The sequence below is a fragment of the Pezoporus flaviventris genome, unplaced genomic scaffold, assembly GCF_033815535.1.
Source record: "Pezoporus flaviventris isolate CSIRO_AGI_PZ_B2104156 unplaced genomic scaffold, CSIRO_AGI_Pfla_v1 ptg000020l, whole genome shotgun sequence".
Taxonomy (NCBI): domain Eukaryota; kingdom Metazoa; phylum Chordata; class Aves; order Psittaciformes; family Psittacidae; genus Pezoporus; species Pezoporus flaviventris.
The window spans coordinates 3,232,460-3,245,717 of record NW_026892568.1 but is presented as its reverse complement, the minus strand read 5'-3'; the positions used below and the strand labels follow the sequence as shown (position 1 = coordinate 3,245,717).

General features: G+C 43.3%; 1 protein-coding gene across 5 annotated transcripts in view; it reads left to right on the top strand.

Annotated features, from left to right (window-relative positions):
* The window catches only part of RAB11FIP4 (RAB11 family interacting protein 4), a 116,011-nt gene that overhangs the window by 93,193 nt on the left and 9,560 nt on the right, over nt 1–13,258 (top strand). For 4 of the 5 annotated variants that reach the window (XM_061455364.1, XM_061455367.1, XM_061455366.1 and 1 more), the window contains 7 exons: nt 4,390–4,613; nt 7,793–7,984; nt 9,308–9,442; nt 10,923–10,958; nt 11,862–11,961; nt 12,383–12,486; nt 13,046–13,186. In XM_061455364.1, coding sequence (XP_061311348.1) covers nt 4,390–4,613; nt 7,793–7,984; nt 9,308–9,442; nt 10,923–10,958; nt 11,862–11,961; nt 12,383–12,486; nt 13,046–13,186 — 932 coding nt within the window. The remainder of the gene's footprint in view (nt 1–4,389; nt 4,614–7,792; nt 7,985–9,307; nt 9,443–10,922; nt 10,959–11,861; nt 11,962–12,382; nt 12,487–13,045; nt 13,187–13,258) is intronic. The other variant, XM_061455365.1, reaches the window with a different exon arrangement.

The window sequence follows — 13,258 nt, the reverse complement described above, 5'->3', positions numbered from 1 at the left end:
TCTGCTTACTCATCTGGCTTCAATGCAGCCACACAATTGTCTCTTTTGAGGAAGGGAATTCATTAGTTTGTGTGAAGTGGCCTTGGATCTTTGGGCAGCAGGTGCTTCTATAGAGCAAACTGTTGCTGAATATTCAACAGTTGCTGTACAAGTGTCTGGCTGCCTGCCTGTGAAGCACTTGGAGTTATCTTGAGCATCCGATTAGATAAAGTGCAAAGTACTTACTGCTTTAAAGCTACCTGCAGCTATGTTGTGGTGGTGCTGTTTTATCATTCATTGGTTTTGTTGTTTTGGGTTTTTCTATGTGAATCTTCCAAGATCATAAGCAGCAACTTCATCTCTTTTAAGTCAGCCAACAAAGACAGGAACTGCCTACCAGAATGAGAACAGTGATTCATATTCATGTCGTCAGAACTCCATTCTCTTAGAGGTTTCAAATGATAGCGTGTATATTGGAAACAAATGACTCAGGATAGAACTGTCTCCTAATCTTTAACATACTATTTAAAATCAAGTTGGCTCTTTAAAGGCTACCTGAATAACATTTGTTCTTGCCAACCTCAAATTTGGTACATGAAGTATTGTAAGATACCTGAACTGTGAAGGAATAATTTGAGACGTTAGGCTGTGCAATCAGCCTTTCGTTTTTCTTTATTTTTTAAGAGTTTAATTTCCTTAGGTGTGGTCTGTAAGCACCCTGTGCTGGATGGCACCATTGAAAGTATGGTCCTGTAAGAAACTGTGGTTGCTGAGCTTTAAATATCTTACTGCTTTAGTCAGTAAGGTGTGGATGCCTGTATAGCGTTTACTAATGACATGCCCCAATTCTGACTTCTTGTAGTAGCTTCCTTAAGTTGTTTGTGCTTTGTCTGTTTTCTTCTAACTGGTAATTCAAGCTACAGAAGGAAAACTTGAAGTATGTAACTGTGACAGTTGCACTGAAGGCTGAAGAGATGCTATCCAAGTTGCATGCTTTACAGGATTTCTGTGCTGCCCATCAGAGATGTTCTTGTCCTTGGAAACACTGCATTATTAGGGGTGTAGTGATTCCCCACCCCTAAGCTCTTAAAACTTAATAGCTAAGCATGCAGTTCCTACCCACAGAAAACAGTCATGCAGGCTTCAGCACAGGTTGGTCATTGGACCTGGTTTCTGTCTTGCGTAGAGTGATCATTAGCACTCGTTGCAGGGAGACCTGGAGCACTTAAAAGCATCAATAAGCAGCTGATGCAGCTGAGATGTGCTACCTAAAGGTCCACTTTGTTTGCACAGATCTGTGAGGAGGTGCCAGATATGTTTAGAAGATATGGGCTGGCAGCCTGGGATTGGGTGTGCTTTTCCTGCTGTGAGGAAACAGCAGAGAGCAGCTGAGGGAGAGGGAGCTCTTCAAAGGAGCTTGGCAGACCAATGTTCTTGATTCTCCTGTCCCTATCAGCCCTGAGCTCCCCACAGCTTGAGGTTGGGATCAGCAGAAGGGAGGACCAGCTTGCAGGAAGGGTTCCAAGTCTTGCAGTGAAACATTTCAGAAGCTGTAAAGCAGGTGTTTAGACTTATGGTGGGTCATTACCTCCAAAAGCTCATTTCTTTTTCTTACAATGGGGCTTAGAAGTTAAAGTTTAGGAGCAGAGCAATTACACTTTGAAAATGAATACATGGTACTGATCAGCATGGTAAGGTGCAGTCTGTGCTGTAGCTGTAAATCAGTGCTCTAATACAAGTAAGTGTGTGATGGTTACGTTGCCAGAAAGTGACAGGAAAGAAGAGTGAGCCTTCAGCCTTTAGAGATGACACTGCACATTTAATTGCTAATGGACTTTTTTTTAAAGAGCATTTAGGCTGCTATTATTAGAAAAAGCAAATGTGTGGTGGTATCTACAGGGGAAAAAAAAAGGGAGTTTTTCATGAGCATCTTGACCTTTACTTTCTTGTGTTAATTTTTTTTTGATACCAGTGAGATTTTCCTGCTATCAAAACTTGCTGAAGCAGAGTCTTCTCCAGACTTCCAAAAAAGATATTCTGGGTAGGGCTGGGCAGGAGGTGTTTCTTCCTTTACTCCCTGAATCTCGTATTTCAGGAATCCACTGTGTGTTCCATGCCTCTTGTTTCCTCCTGGATCAGACTTTTACCAGCTGGTGCAATTCCATAACATCAGTCAGAGCTTTATTGCACTAAACTTTTTAAGAGGAGCAAGAGCTCTGCGCCTGTGGGGCTAATCATGCAGGAGCAAACTTTGGGAAAATGTTAGCTGAATAAACACTCCTCCATAGTTCTGAAATGTCTCAATTGCTCTTAGCAATCTTTACTTTTTCAGCACCTACTAATAAAGGTCTTACTGCTTGTGCTGCCTATTTGTAGATCCTAGTCTACAAAGAGCAGCAATGTCTTTATCCCTGCTTGTTTGTGAGCATGCAGGTCGGAAGGCGCACTGAAGAGCGTGGGGCTTTAGTGGGGTCAGGGCAGACTCCAGGGCTGGTGTCCCCAGCTCCCTGTGGATGAGAGGTTGTGGTCATGCTGAAGATGCTGTGGCTCAGGGCTATAAATGTGGTTGCATGAGGAAGGTGGCTTCAACAAATACTACACAGCATAGACCAAGAATGAATCCTTTTGGACATGTCTTGGAGCAGTACCTAGGGAAAGTTTCAGGCTTAATAAGGCTGGCATGGAAAAGTGGGAGAAGACACATACACATGTGCTTATTATTGTATAATGCTGAAGTGTTACTGATGTTACTTGTGTGTCTGGAAGACCTGTTGAAGTCTCAGCTAGAGAAGCATCCAGATACCTTCTCAGAGTATGTACCTAGAGGTTCAAACACTGCAGGTAAAGCTGTCTTTTTGCCTGCTTAGGTGTTCATTAGTTAGCTACATTTGAGCAGATGGGGTCGTTTTGAATTTCTTGAAGCTCTATATGCTGGGAGTTCTCATGGAAACTGGTATTTCGGGAAGAAACGGAAAGCAAGACCTGCATTTCTAGTAGCAATTTTTGCAGATCTTCAGAAGCTGCAGCTTCTGACTGACTCCTCTCATGTTGAGGTGAAAAAGGCACCAAGAAAAGTCTGTGTCGTTGCACAGAACATCACTGTTCTGCGAAAGGGGATTTAAGCCTCTGGCTCTAATGAGGGAGTGTCCAGAGGCTATGGGGGGTATCCTTGAAGCTGTGCTGCTCCAAGCAGTGCCATGTAGCAGCATCCCTGTGAACATGCTTGCCAGAAGGGCAGCTGGTGCTGGTGCCAGGCTGCCAGTGCCTTGGGATTCCTGGGGAAGGAGCGGAGCAGGATGACAATTGCACCTAAATACGAGGTGTATCTGTGAATGAAACACTTCCTAAATGCAGATTGTCTTAACTTGCTGGCAATGGTTCAGTGGTAAAGCTGCCTGTGGAGCTTGCAGGTGAGCTTTGGCATGGAGCATTGGTCAGAGCATTGGTCAGAGCATTGGTCAGAGCATTGGTCAGAGCATTGGTCAGAGCATTGGTCAGAGCATTGCAGGACTCACACTGGAGTCATGAGTTGTGCCATGCTGAATGGGAATTGTCTAAGCAGTATTGTGTTGCTCCCTATCAAAGAACAGGGTAAATCTTAGGCTTTATTTATTTAATTAAGAATTTCTATTTGTCCCTGAGGGACAAGCACAAAGAAAACAGCTTATCTTGGCTATTGTGAGTGTTCATGGGGCAAGAAGGGAAGGGAGGGGATGAACAGCAAGAGCAAAGTGTTGTAGTAATGAGAATTACTCCCTTATTTTAGTTGCTGCTTAATCAAGACAAGGTTCCAGGAGGCAGGAACAGATGGCTTTGGTTTGTTGTTTTTGGGTTGTTTTTGTCGTCGTCGTCGTTGTCGTCCCGTCCCCCCCCCCCCCCCAGTCTGTTATATCTTTGATTGTCACCAAAACTTACCATAAATGTTTTAACACCTGCTAATTCTTTTTAATGTTATGTATTTTAACTATCCTCAAAGACAGAGTAAACTGTTAGACTCGCCTGGCATGCTTTTCTTTAATAATATTAATCACAGGCCAAACTCTGTGACTTCATGTATTATTCAAAGGATGCCTCTTTTTATAGTAAAAACTTTGAGAATATTTATTACTCCCAGTGCATTTTGATAGTAAATTAGGGCAAAACTGACTGTGTTTTATGCCTGGGTGTTGTGTCCCCATCATGTGTAGAAAAGTTAAGAGACTGTATTTGAGCCTTTTGGAAGGTGCAAGTTACCTTAGGGGCTTCCAGAAACTGGCTTGGTAAAGCAGGTCAGCCTTTTTGTTTTATGGCTTTTATTCAGTATCACTCTTGCTTACCAGGGCATCCAGAGAGCGGATTGTTGCTTCTCCTGTATCCTCTTAACTGCCTGGAAGGATGAGCTGAATTGACTCCCAATCTTTCTCTTGCCAGGGTGGTGAAATCCAGGACTGTGCCTACTTGGACAGTGAAAGCACCTACGGCGAGCTGGAGCTTTTTCCTGATGAGGACGTGATGACTCTAGCACAGCAGGAGCTTCACCATGAATCTGACATGGACAGTGCTATTGAGAGTGCCCAGAGCTCGGAGGCCTCTGATGTGTGTCGGAGCGAGGAGAAGGATGCTGTGCTCGGTAGCCTCTTTCTGCCTGGTGACAAGTGAGTGATGGTTGTGCCTCATGGCTGCCCTGTTCTGAGGCATGTGCAAAAGGACCAGGGAGGAAGGAGCCTTTATGTGACTAATCCCTACTGTGGTAGGCTGAGGATGCCTGAAGGATTTAGAAACTAAATAACCTTTTACAGTAAGGAAGATGGATGTCCCGGTCCTCTAAGTGGCTTAGACAGTCTCAGCCCTGGGTCCTTCTGGTGTGTTCTGTGAGCACTCATGGGACTTGCATGTTGTGTGGTGAAGTGAAAGTATTTGGTCTCTCCAGAATGGATCACTCCATTAGCATCCCCCAAAACTTAGGATCTTTTGTGTTCCCATAATCTTCATATGCTGGAATTAAAAGCAACAATCCCTGCAGAGTGGTGCAATGTGAGGAATTCTGCTTTAGTCTCTTGCACATCCAGTTACCTGAAGATGTGGATTCTGCAGATTCGCTTTGCTGCTCCATATACCAAGTTAATTCTGTGTGTTTCTAATTTTTCATAGCTTTTAGTGTGCAACAGTAAATTGTGTTTAACAGAGGGTGTCCTAGCATGTATGTGTGTGACCATAGTTTGCTGTTAACACAAGAGTGTTTCTGTAACCCTAACTTGACTCTTCCCAGGTGTGTTGTACCTTGTGCTGTTGGTAAACTGACTTTAGGGGAGGAAAGGACCCAACTTGACTTACCCCAGCTTTGAACTGAGTTAATGCAGAACCACAGGACAGAGCTCAGCTGGGCTTGCTCTGTAAGCCTCTGCCCTGTCTTCCCTATTTTTGGAGTGTCAGCTTGATTTATGCCTCTTAAGCTTCTCTCATTGTTAATGCAGTTCTTTCTTCTGGGCCTCCTTGGATGCTCTCTGTGCAGCCTCATTCCTGCCTTCCTCCAGAATGTATCAGGATCTGAGATCTGTCCTTTTCCTAGTTGCCCAAGCAATCCCAGAGACTTTATCAGCTCTTTATCAAACTTGTCTCCTTGCCTTGCAGTTCTCACTTCTCCAAAACACCCATCCTTGTTGTGACTGACTTTTACCTATAGAGTGTTTGAAATGAATCTTTCTTCCCAGCTGAGGGGAGAGGTTCCTGTCTGCAGCCTGTTGCTGCTGATGAGCTCATGATCTACACTGAGTGTGGACTGTTTCAACCCAAGCAGTTGAAAGTTTGGTGATGCTTACAAATAACTGCAAATTAAAAGTTCTAAGCAACATCACCAGGTGGGCTCAGCAGCAGTGACTGCAGAGCTGCCAGAAGAGAAACTTAGCCAGGCAATGCATGAGGGATAATGAGGCGCTGGGCTCCAGTGTGTTGGCAAGTGGTGATGTTCCAGGGCTATTATGCTGGTGAGTGATTTTTATGGACGAGTATATGTTATCTTCCCAGCTGAGGACTGTTCATTTACCTCCATGCCTGGTGGAAGTGTTACAGGGAACTTTTTTCCTCAACTGATTTGCTGTAACAACACTGAGATTCAAGCAGCAGCTGCAGTTACACAGATCAGAGCCATGCAAAAGCTTACCACTACACAGTATGTCTGCGGCACAGCAGCTCTTTATGAATAGATGTTAGTGTGATATGTTGAGCTTCACACTAATCCGCCTTCCAGCCAAGGAGCCTTGTTAGATAAGTTTGATCTATTTTGAGTATTTCTGTCTTCGTGATCTTCATCCTTTAATGGTGTGCCAGGCTTGCCTTGCCCTAATTTCTGTTAATGTGAATTGGGTAAATGAATTGCAGGTTATAAATGGATCTCATCAAAACAGGAGAAACAAAAGAGCATCCATCTGAAAGGTTGGCAGGCTTCCTCTTCTACTAATTGCTTTGGAGGGAAAGGATATGCAAATAATGCTTTCACCATCACCAAAGGAACACTGTTGCATCTCTTGTTTACAGCTCACAAGTGTAGTATTACAGGAAGAGCAATTTCGCTGTCTCTGAAAGTGCTGGGCATGGTTAAGCAGCTTAAGGTAGACTCAGTATTGCTGAGTTCCTGGAGAACATCAACTGGGAGCTACTGCCCCGTAGCTCGGCTAGTGGAGTTGAAGATGCAAGTGCTGTGCACTGAAACAGAGGGAGTGAAAAAGTTAACCCGGTCTGCACAAAGTGTCATCAGATGAAATCAGGGCCTTGTCAGCACTGGATTCTGCCTGTAGTAGGAACAGTAATGTGTTGGGCAACTCCAGGGCTTATCAAGTAAAATGTGTGTTTTGGGCCTAAGCTGAGCATTTTCTGTAGGGATAAGTTTGTTGGTAAGAGCTTGTGTGTGAATTTACTGGCTTGTCTCTTTGAATGCCTTACTGAGATGGGAGCTGAGCAAACCTGTTAAACATCTGCCTCTGCAAGATGGTGCACTGCACGTCTGCAGGGTAGTCTGGGCTCTGGGCAGGAGAATCACCATGCACCCTTTGCAGCAAACTTGCTCTGTTGTATTAGATGTGATGTGTTCAGAACTCTGCCAGCAGCTTTCCTATGGTGCCTGCCTCTGCTGATCTATTTATCTAAATGCCCTTTCTCTCTGAGGTCACAGAGTTCCCTAGCTGTTTGGCATTATCTTAGGTGTTTCTCTGGTCAAAAAGCAACCTTTTTTTGTGGTCCATTTCTTTTCTGAAAGACATGTTGTGTCATGATAGAAGGAATGGCAAGAACCTAGCCTCAGTTAGATGCCAGCAGTACTATTGGTGACTCTCTGGCATGTGGCGAGCTAAGTTTGTTTCTGACCACACAGAAGAGAGTGGCTGGAATTCATGTAGTGTGGAAGAGAGCTTATGGGAACTACTAGGAAACTGAATGCGGAAAAGAGTGACAGCCTCTGTCTTGTACATCTTCCTCTCACTATCCCATGCATTTTGGAGTTGTCTGCACAGATCCTGCATCCAGAACAGAAGTCCCATGAGTAGTGATTTTCACCACTACGTAGAAATGATGACTGAAGATTGTTGAGGTGTGCTATGTAAGTGAAGTGGTTTGTGTTGATCCAAACCTTTCTCATAGGTAGCTTGTTCGTAGGTTCTCATGCTCTTGTCTTTCAAGGCACCATATCAAATGCACATCAGATGTATTTAGCACTTCAGGCTTTTAGCACAAAGTGGGTCACAACTTCAGATGAGGACACAAGCTGTAAAGGTGGAAGATTCCATGTGAGGGGAGATGCTATCAAAGTTGGCCCTCTAGACATTTTGGCCTCTTGTTTCAGGTCAAGTCCTCACAACCCTTCTGCTGCATCTGACCTCTCAACTTATTCCACTGCCTCTCTGATCAGTAATGAAGAACAGTTTGAAGACTATGGGGAAGGAGATGATGTGGATTTTACTCCCAGTAGCCCATGCCCTGATGATGAGACCAGAACCAACGCCTACTCTGACCTTGGCTCATCTGTATCTTCCAGGTTGCTCCTTATTCATTAACAAGCAATTTTTCCATTTTATTCTTCTCTGGGCATGGGTGAGCATACCAGAGTTTACACTGGTTACACAAACTCACCTGAAAAGCAAAGTGTTATCAGTTCATTTTCTGCCCTGCTGTATTTAATAAGAGCTATAGCAAATATGTTGTTTCTGATAACCGCTGTTGGGTTCTGTTGAAATAACTAGGCTGTTTTTGCATGTAGAGATTTCTCTCTATTGCAGACAGTAGATTTCACAGTTAAGAGCTAGTATTGGAAGTTACCTGCTGCAAGCTGGAAACTAGCTTATTGCTGTGCATCAGCCCTGATACAGTGGAAGAAGACCTGCGAGAGAGCTATTTCTCTTTAGTGTTCTGATACTACAAATCCTTACCACCAACCTATAAGGTCAAGTGCTGTATATGGACAGGAGTTTAGTTGAAAAAAAAGCAGGGAGATGCTCTAGGATTTATCTGCTTGGATTAATAGCACATGAAGGTCTTGAGCTTCATTGCTAACACAGGACAAGCTCACTGCATCCCTCTGTTCTGCATGCAACCCCCATGAGCTACCCTCTGTTTCAAGCATCCTGCAATCCAACCTTGCCACCACTGTCATGCATGCAGAGACAGCACCTTTCTCTGCTGCCTCTTCATGATGATGGCTTGTGTCTTTCATCCCCTATTTCCTAGAGGTTTATCAGGTTCCATTCTCATTCCTGGGGCTCTGTGCACTTCATGCCATGATTGCTCTCATTTATTTGAGTTAATTTTCTCTTTATCATAACAAGAGCTACTCTTATTTCCTCTTCAGACCTATGTCCACTTCTCCCTCTCTCCTCATTCCAGGGTTCCTTCTGTCCTACCATCTGAAGGGGTTTGTGTGATGGATTCTTGGCAGACCACTCTGTTTTTCATCTTCCTGTCTTTCTCTTGGAGAAAAAACTCTTCAGGTTGCATGCCAGGTTATAGTGAGAAGATGGGCAAGATGAGAGAGGGACACTGCTAAGGTGGAACATACTAATGTAGCTGCTTTTGCTACATGCTTTACATGGATTCTCTTTATCTTTTGCTGTTCTTTCAGTCACCCAAACTGATTCTTTGCAATGACACCCAGAACATGTCTTTTGTAAAGCCTCAACTCGGAGAGGTAGATTTGCCCTAAGACCGGCATTCTCCATCATCAGCTCTAAGTTAGATGAGCTGTGGGTAGAGGTGATATCTGAAGCCCCTTGCCTGTGATTCTGACATACAGACACAGTCAAGAAGAAAACCTGTTGTGAGTTGGTTACTATAGCTAGTAACATCTCTCCTTTCCTGCAAACAGTGCTGGCCAAACACCCCGAAAAATGAGGCATGTTTATAACAGCGAGTTACTGGATGTTTACTGCTCACAGTGCTGCAAAAAGATAAATCTACTCAACGATTTGGAAGCCAGGCTGAAAAACTTGAAAGCAAACAGGTAAGCAGCCTATTGCACTGCATTTAGCAATGCCCCCTTCAAATGGGACTAGCTAGTAGCAGGAGGAGAGGAAGAAAGGGCCCTCTTCATGCCTGTAGACAATTCTGTCTTGCACATCTTTCGCTTTTACAAATCAGCTAAGAGATTCAGACCTTGACATCTAGCCTGAAGGAAAATGCTGTTTTTCATTAGCTAGTAAGTGTTTTTATGACTTACGGTGCAGACAGCATCAGGAAACTCAAATATTTTAGCCAATGAGCTCTTTGATTGCAGAGGAGAGTGGTATTTCCAGGAATTTTTCCCATGAAATGGAGTCTGCTGTGCTGCCTAGTGCAGGTCTACAGTGAGCTCCTGTTTTCCCCAGGTGGGGAGGAACAATCTGGCAGATGCTCACTACACCTCTCCTAAAGCTATTGGTCGGCAGAGGTACTTCTTTCCTGTGGGATTTTTTTTTTTTTTTTTTTCCTTTTTCCTCTAGGGAACTTGGAGAAATGATTGATCCTCTGGCAGAAGTTACTTGTGGGGTTCTTTGCAATTTCAGCTTTCTCCTTGCAATTCTATCTCTGCCACTCCATCCACTTGTAAACTATACCGAACACTTGGAAAGAATACAGTGCTTCCAACAGTCATCTTAGGGGTTTTGAAGGAAATGATTTGGTGGGCTTCTAGCTCCCCCTAGACACTGAATGTAAAACCTGCCTGTCCTCATAACTCTTGGCACAGTGCGCTGTACTGCTGCTTCTCTTGGCTGACACAGCAGCATAGTACTTGATAGGAACAATGTTCCTGCCCTAGCGAGGAGTTTTCTAACGCCCAGCCCCTGACTGGCATGGGCTTTGGTAATGGTGTGAATGAGGCTGTACATACCTGGCTGAAAGAGAGTGATACTGTGATAGGGAACTGTGTGTCTCTGCACACAGAGGTACAACATCCCCTTATCAAGCAATACAGCTGGGTATTTGGATTTGGTTCTGGTGTTGTTGTCTGGAGTCTAGTCCTTCATTTAGATAATACTAGTCTCTGACTGCAAAATGGAACTGTAAAAATGGAAAATAACTCAGTTCCTGTGCTGAGCTGCAAAGCGTTATGGGGAAGGATAAACTAACTGTTTATAAAATCATCTAAAACTGGGGATCCAGAATAAATGTCCATCACTAACTCAGTGTCCTTTTGTGATGTTCCTAATGTTAGTTTCTGATTTACATTGACAAATATCTACTAAATATAACAGTATTTACAAATTGACTTATTAATAATCACAGTAATTCATGGCTCCATTCATCCTCACATTGTTGGTGACTGCAGCTTTTGATGAAGTTGCCCAAGAATATTGTTCACAGATTCTTTTTTGTTTTACTTCACTAAAAAAGTCAATATTATGTTTCATTGTGCAATTCACCTGGAGTTTAAGTTAAGATTGAATTCAACACTGATCAAATAAATGTTTAATACCTATATCATTCCTTCTGTATCCATGTAGCCCTAACAGGAAAATATCAAGCACAGCTTTTGGAAGGTAAGAGTCTTCAACTTTCTCATGAATACATGTGGAATCAGCTGTAACAATTCCATATGTGGGGGTGGGAGGAGAGAGAAGGAATAATTTAGGAAAACAGAAATGTGCCAAGACAAGTTTTCAAGGGAAGGGGCCTGTGTTTGGATAGGGATGTTACAGAATCTAGAAGCCACTGCTAGTCTTGGAGCAGGCCCATGAACTCGAAAGAGCTCTGTTAGGAGCGTAGTTAGTTGCTTCCTTGTCTGCCAATTCTCTTCCTTTATACTGCTGTTGCAGCAGTGCAGCTGTTGCTGCTTTCACCCTTATGCAATGAGGATTTGTGGCTGTTGCTGAAATGCAAAGGAAAGCAGGAGCATCCCTTTAAAAAGGTCCTACGGAACTGTGATCTTCTTTTGGCTGAATGAACCAGCCCTGGGCTGGGGAAGGCTGTAAGCTTCAAGAATATTTTAAGTAATCTCCAGTGCTCTCTATTCTGTAGTGGGAACTGCTTGAGATTCTCTTCTGCTTCTTATGAAAGTTCTTACAGTATGAAATGTTCTAGATTAACTGTACCAACCAGTGCACGATGGTGACCTTAGCCTTAATTTCTAATAAGGAAAATACAACTCAATACACAGTGTGAATAAGGCGATTTTTAGCCTATGTTAATAATGGTGGCAGATGCTATCAAAAGCAACAAAGAACTCTCACTCAAGAACCAGTGCCATTGATTGTGGTCACTGTGACTTCATTTAACTGCCTGTTTCTTGTAGGACTTGTGCTTAAACAGTTGGAATTGTCATTGAAATGATTGCACTGATTTTAGCATCAGATGTTCAGAGTGCAAAGCCAGGCTATAGGGCAGTACCCAGACTCTCTCCTCCATCCTTACCAAGCAAAATAATTATCCTTCTGGTCTTTCAGACAGCTCTTCCACCACAGTAACTTCAGCAGCAGTAATGGCAGCACAGAAGACCTGTTCAGAGACAGTATAGACTCCTGTGATAATGATATCACTGAAAAGGTGAGAAGCTGAGTACATTGCAGTTAATGTACCCAACAAAATCCTGATGGAGGCATGCATCAAACTGGCGAAGTTCTCAAGTTCTCTTGCTCAGAGTTACCAGTGATCTGAAGCAGCTTATTCAAAATGTCCTTTCTATTCCATTAATACTATGATTTTGCTTCGCAAAAATGCAAGAACTGTATGAGTACAGATCTAGGCATTGTGTTAGTACTTCTTTACTGTGTCTTTGCATTGATCACCTTCAAGGAAGATGCAGGGTCTGGGAATCCCAGAATTTCAGAGCTTAATTTTGCTGCTGGCTTTGCAGTCAGGTATGCTCCCTTTACAAAGGTAGCATAGCTAAATGCCACTTAGGAACAGTGAAGGTATGTACAAAGAGAGGTTCAAACTCTCACTACTTTTCTACTTCCCCTTCCAGGTAACGTACCTAGAAAAAAAGGTGACAGAACTGGAGAATGACAGCCTGACAAATGGTGATCTGAAGAGCAAACTGAAACAAGAGAACACCCAGCTAGTTCACAGGTAATAAAGCACAGAGCCAGTTCTCTTACATCAGAGCAAAGCTGGAATAGAGTTGTAGGGAAGGAAAATCTCTACCCATAAAATATGACCAAGTCATCTGCCTTAATGCTAACAGGTAAGGCTTCAAGTGAGAAGTCCAACTGGAACAGGGCTGCCTTGCTGAATTTTCAGCAAGCAGAGGCCTTCCAAGCAAGTTTCTTAGTACAGAGATGTTACTGACTTGTATAGAGCAAGCTCCTTTGTTGTGACAGAGGTTACCATTGTTCTTGCATGTAGCAAGAGCAAAAGGCTGGGTCGTAGTCCCATATTCTCAAGACTGAGAATGAAAGAGTAATAGATGAACTGATACTACCTCTCCTATGAAGCCAGGCTGAGAGAGTTGCGGTTGTTAGCTGGGAGAAGAGAAGGCTTCAGGGAAACCTTAGAGCAGCTTCCAGTGCCCAAAGTAAAATTAAATAAAGGAATCGGAAAAAAAACGAGAGGCAATGAAGTTGCACACTGTTGGGTTTTTTAAAGTACTTGTTGAAGCTGTTACTGAAATGCACTCTGGTTTCCTTAGAGTTCATGAGCTAGAAGAACTATTGAAAGACCAAGAAACATCAGCAGAACAGACCCTGGAAGAAGAGATAAAGAGACATAGAGAAGCATATATCAAGTACGAGAAAGAGAAAGGCACTGAAATTGAACTGCTGAATACAAGGTAACAAACGTCCTGGTGCCACCCAGAACACAGGGCAGGTTCTTTTTATTCATTTCTTAATTTGCATGTAAA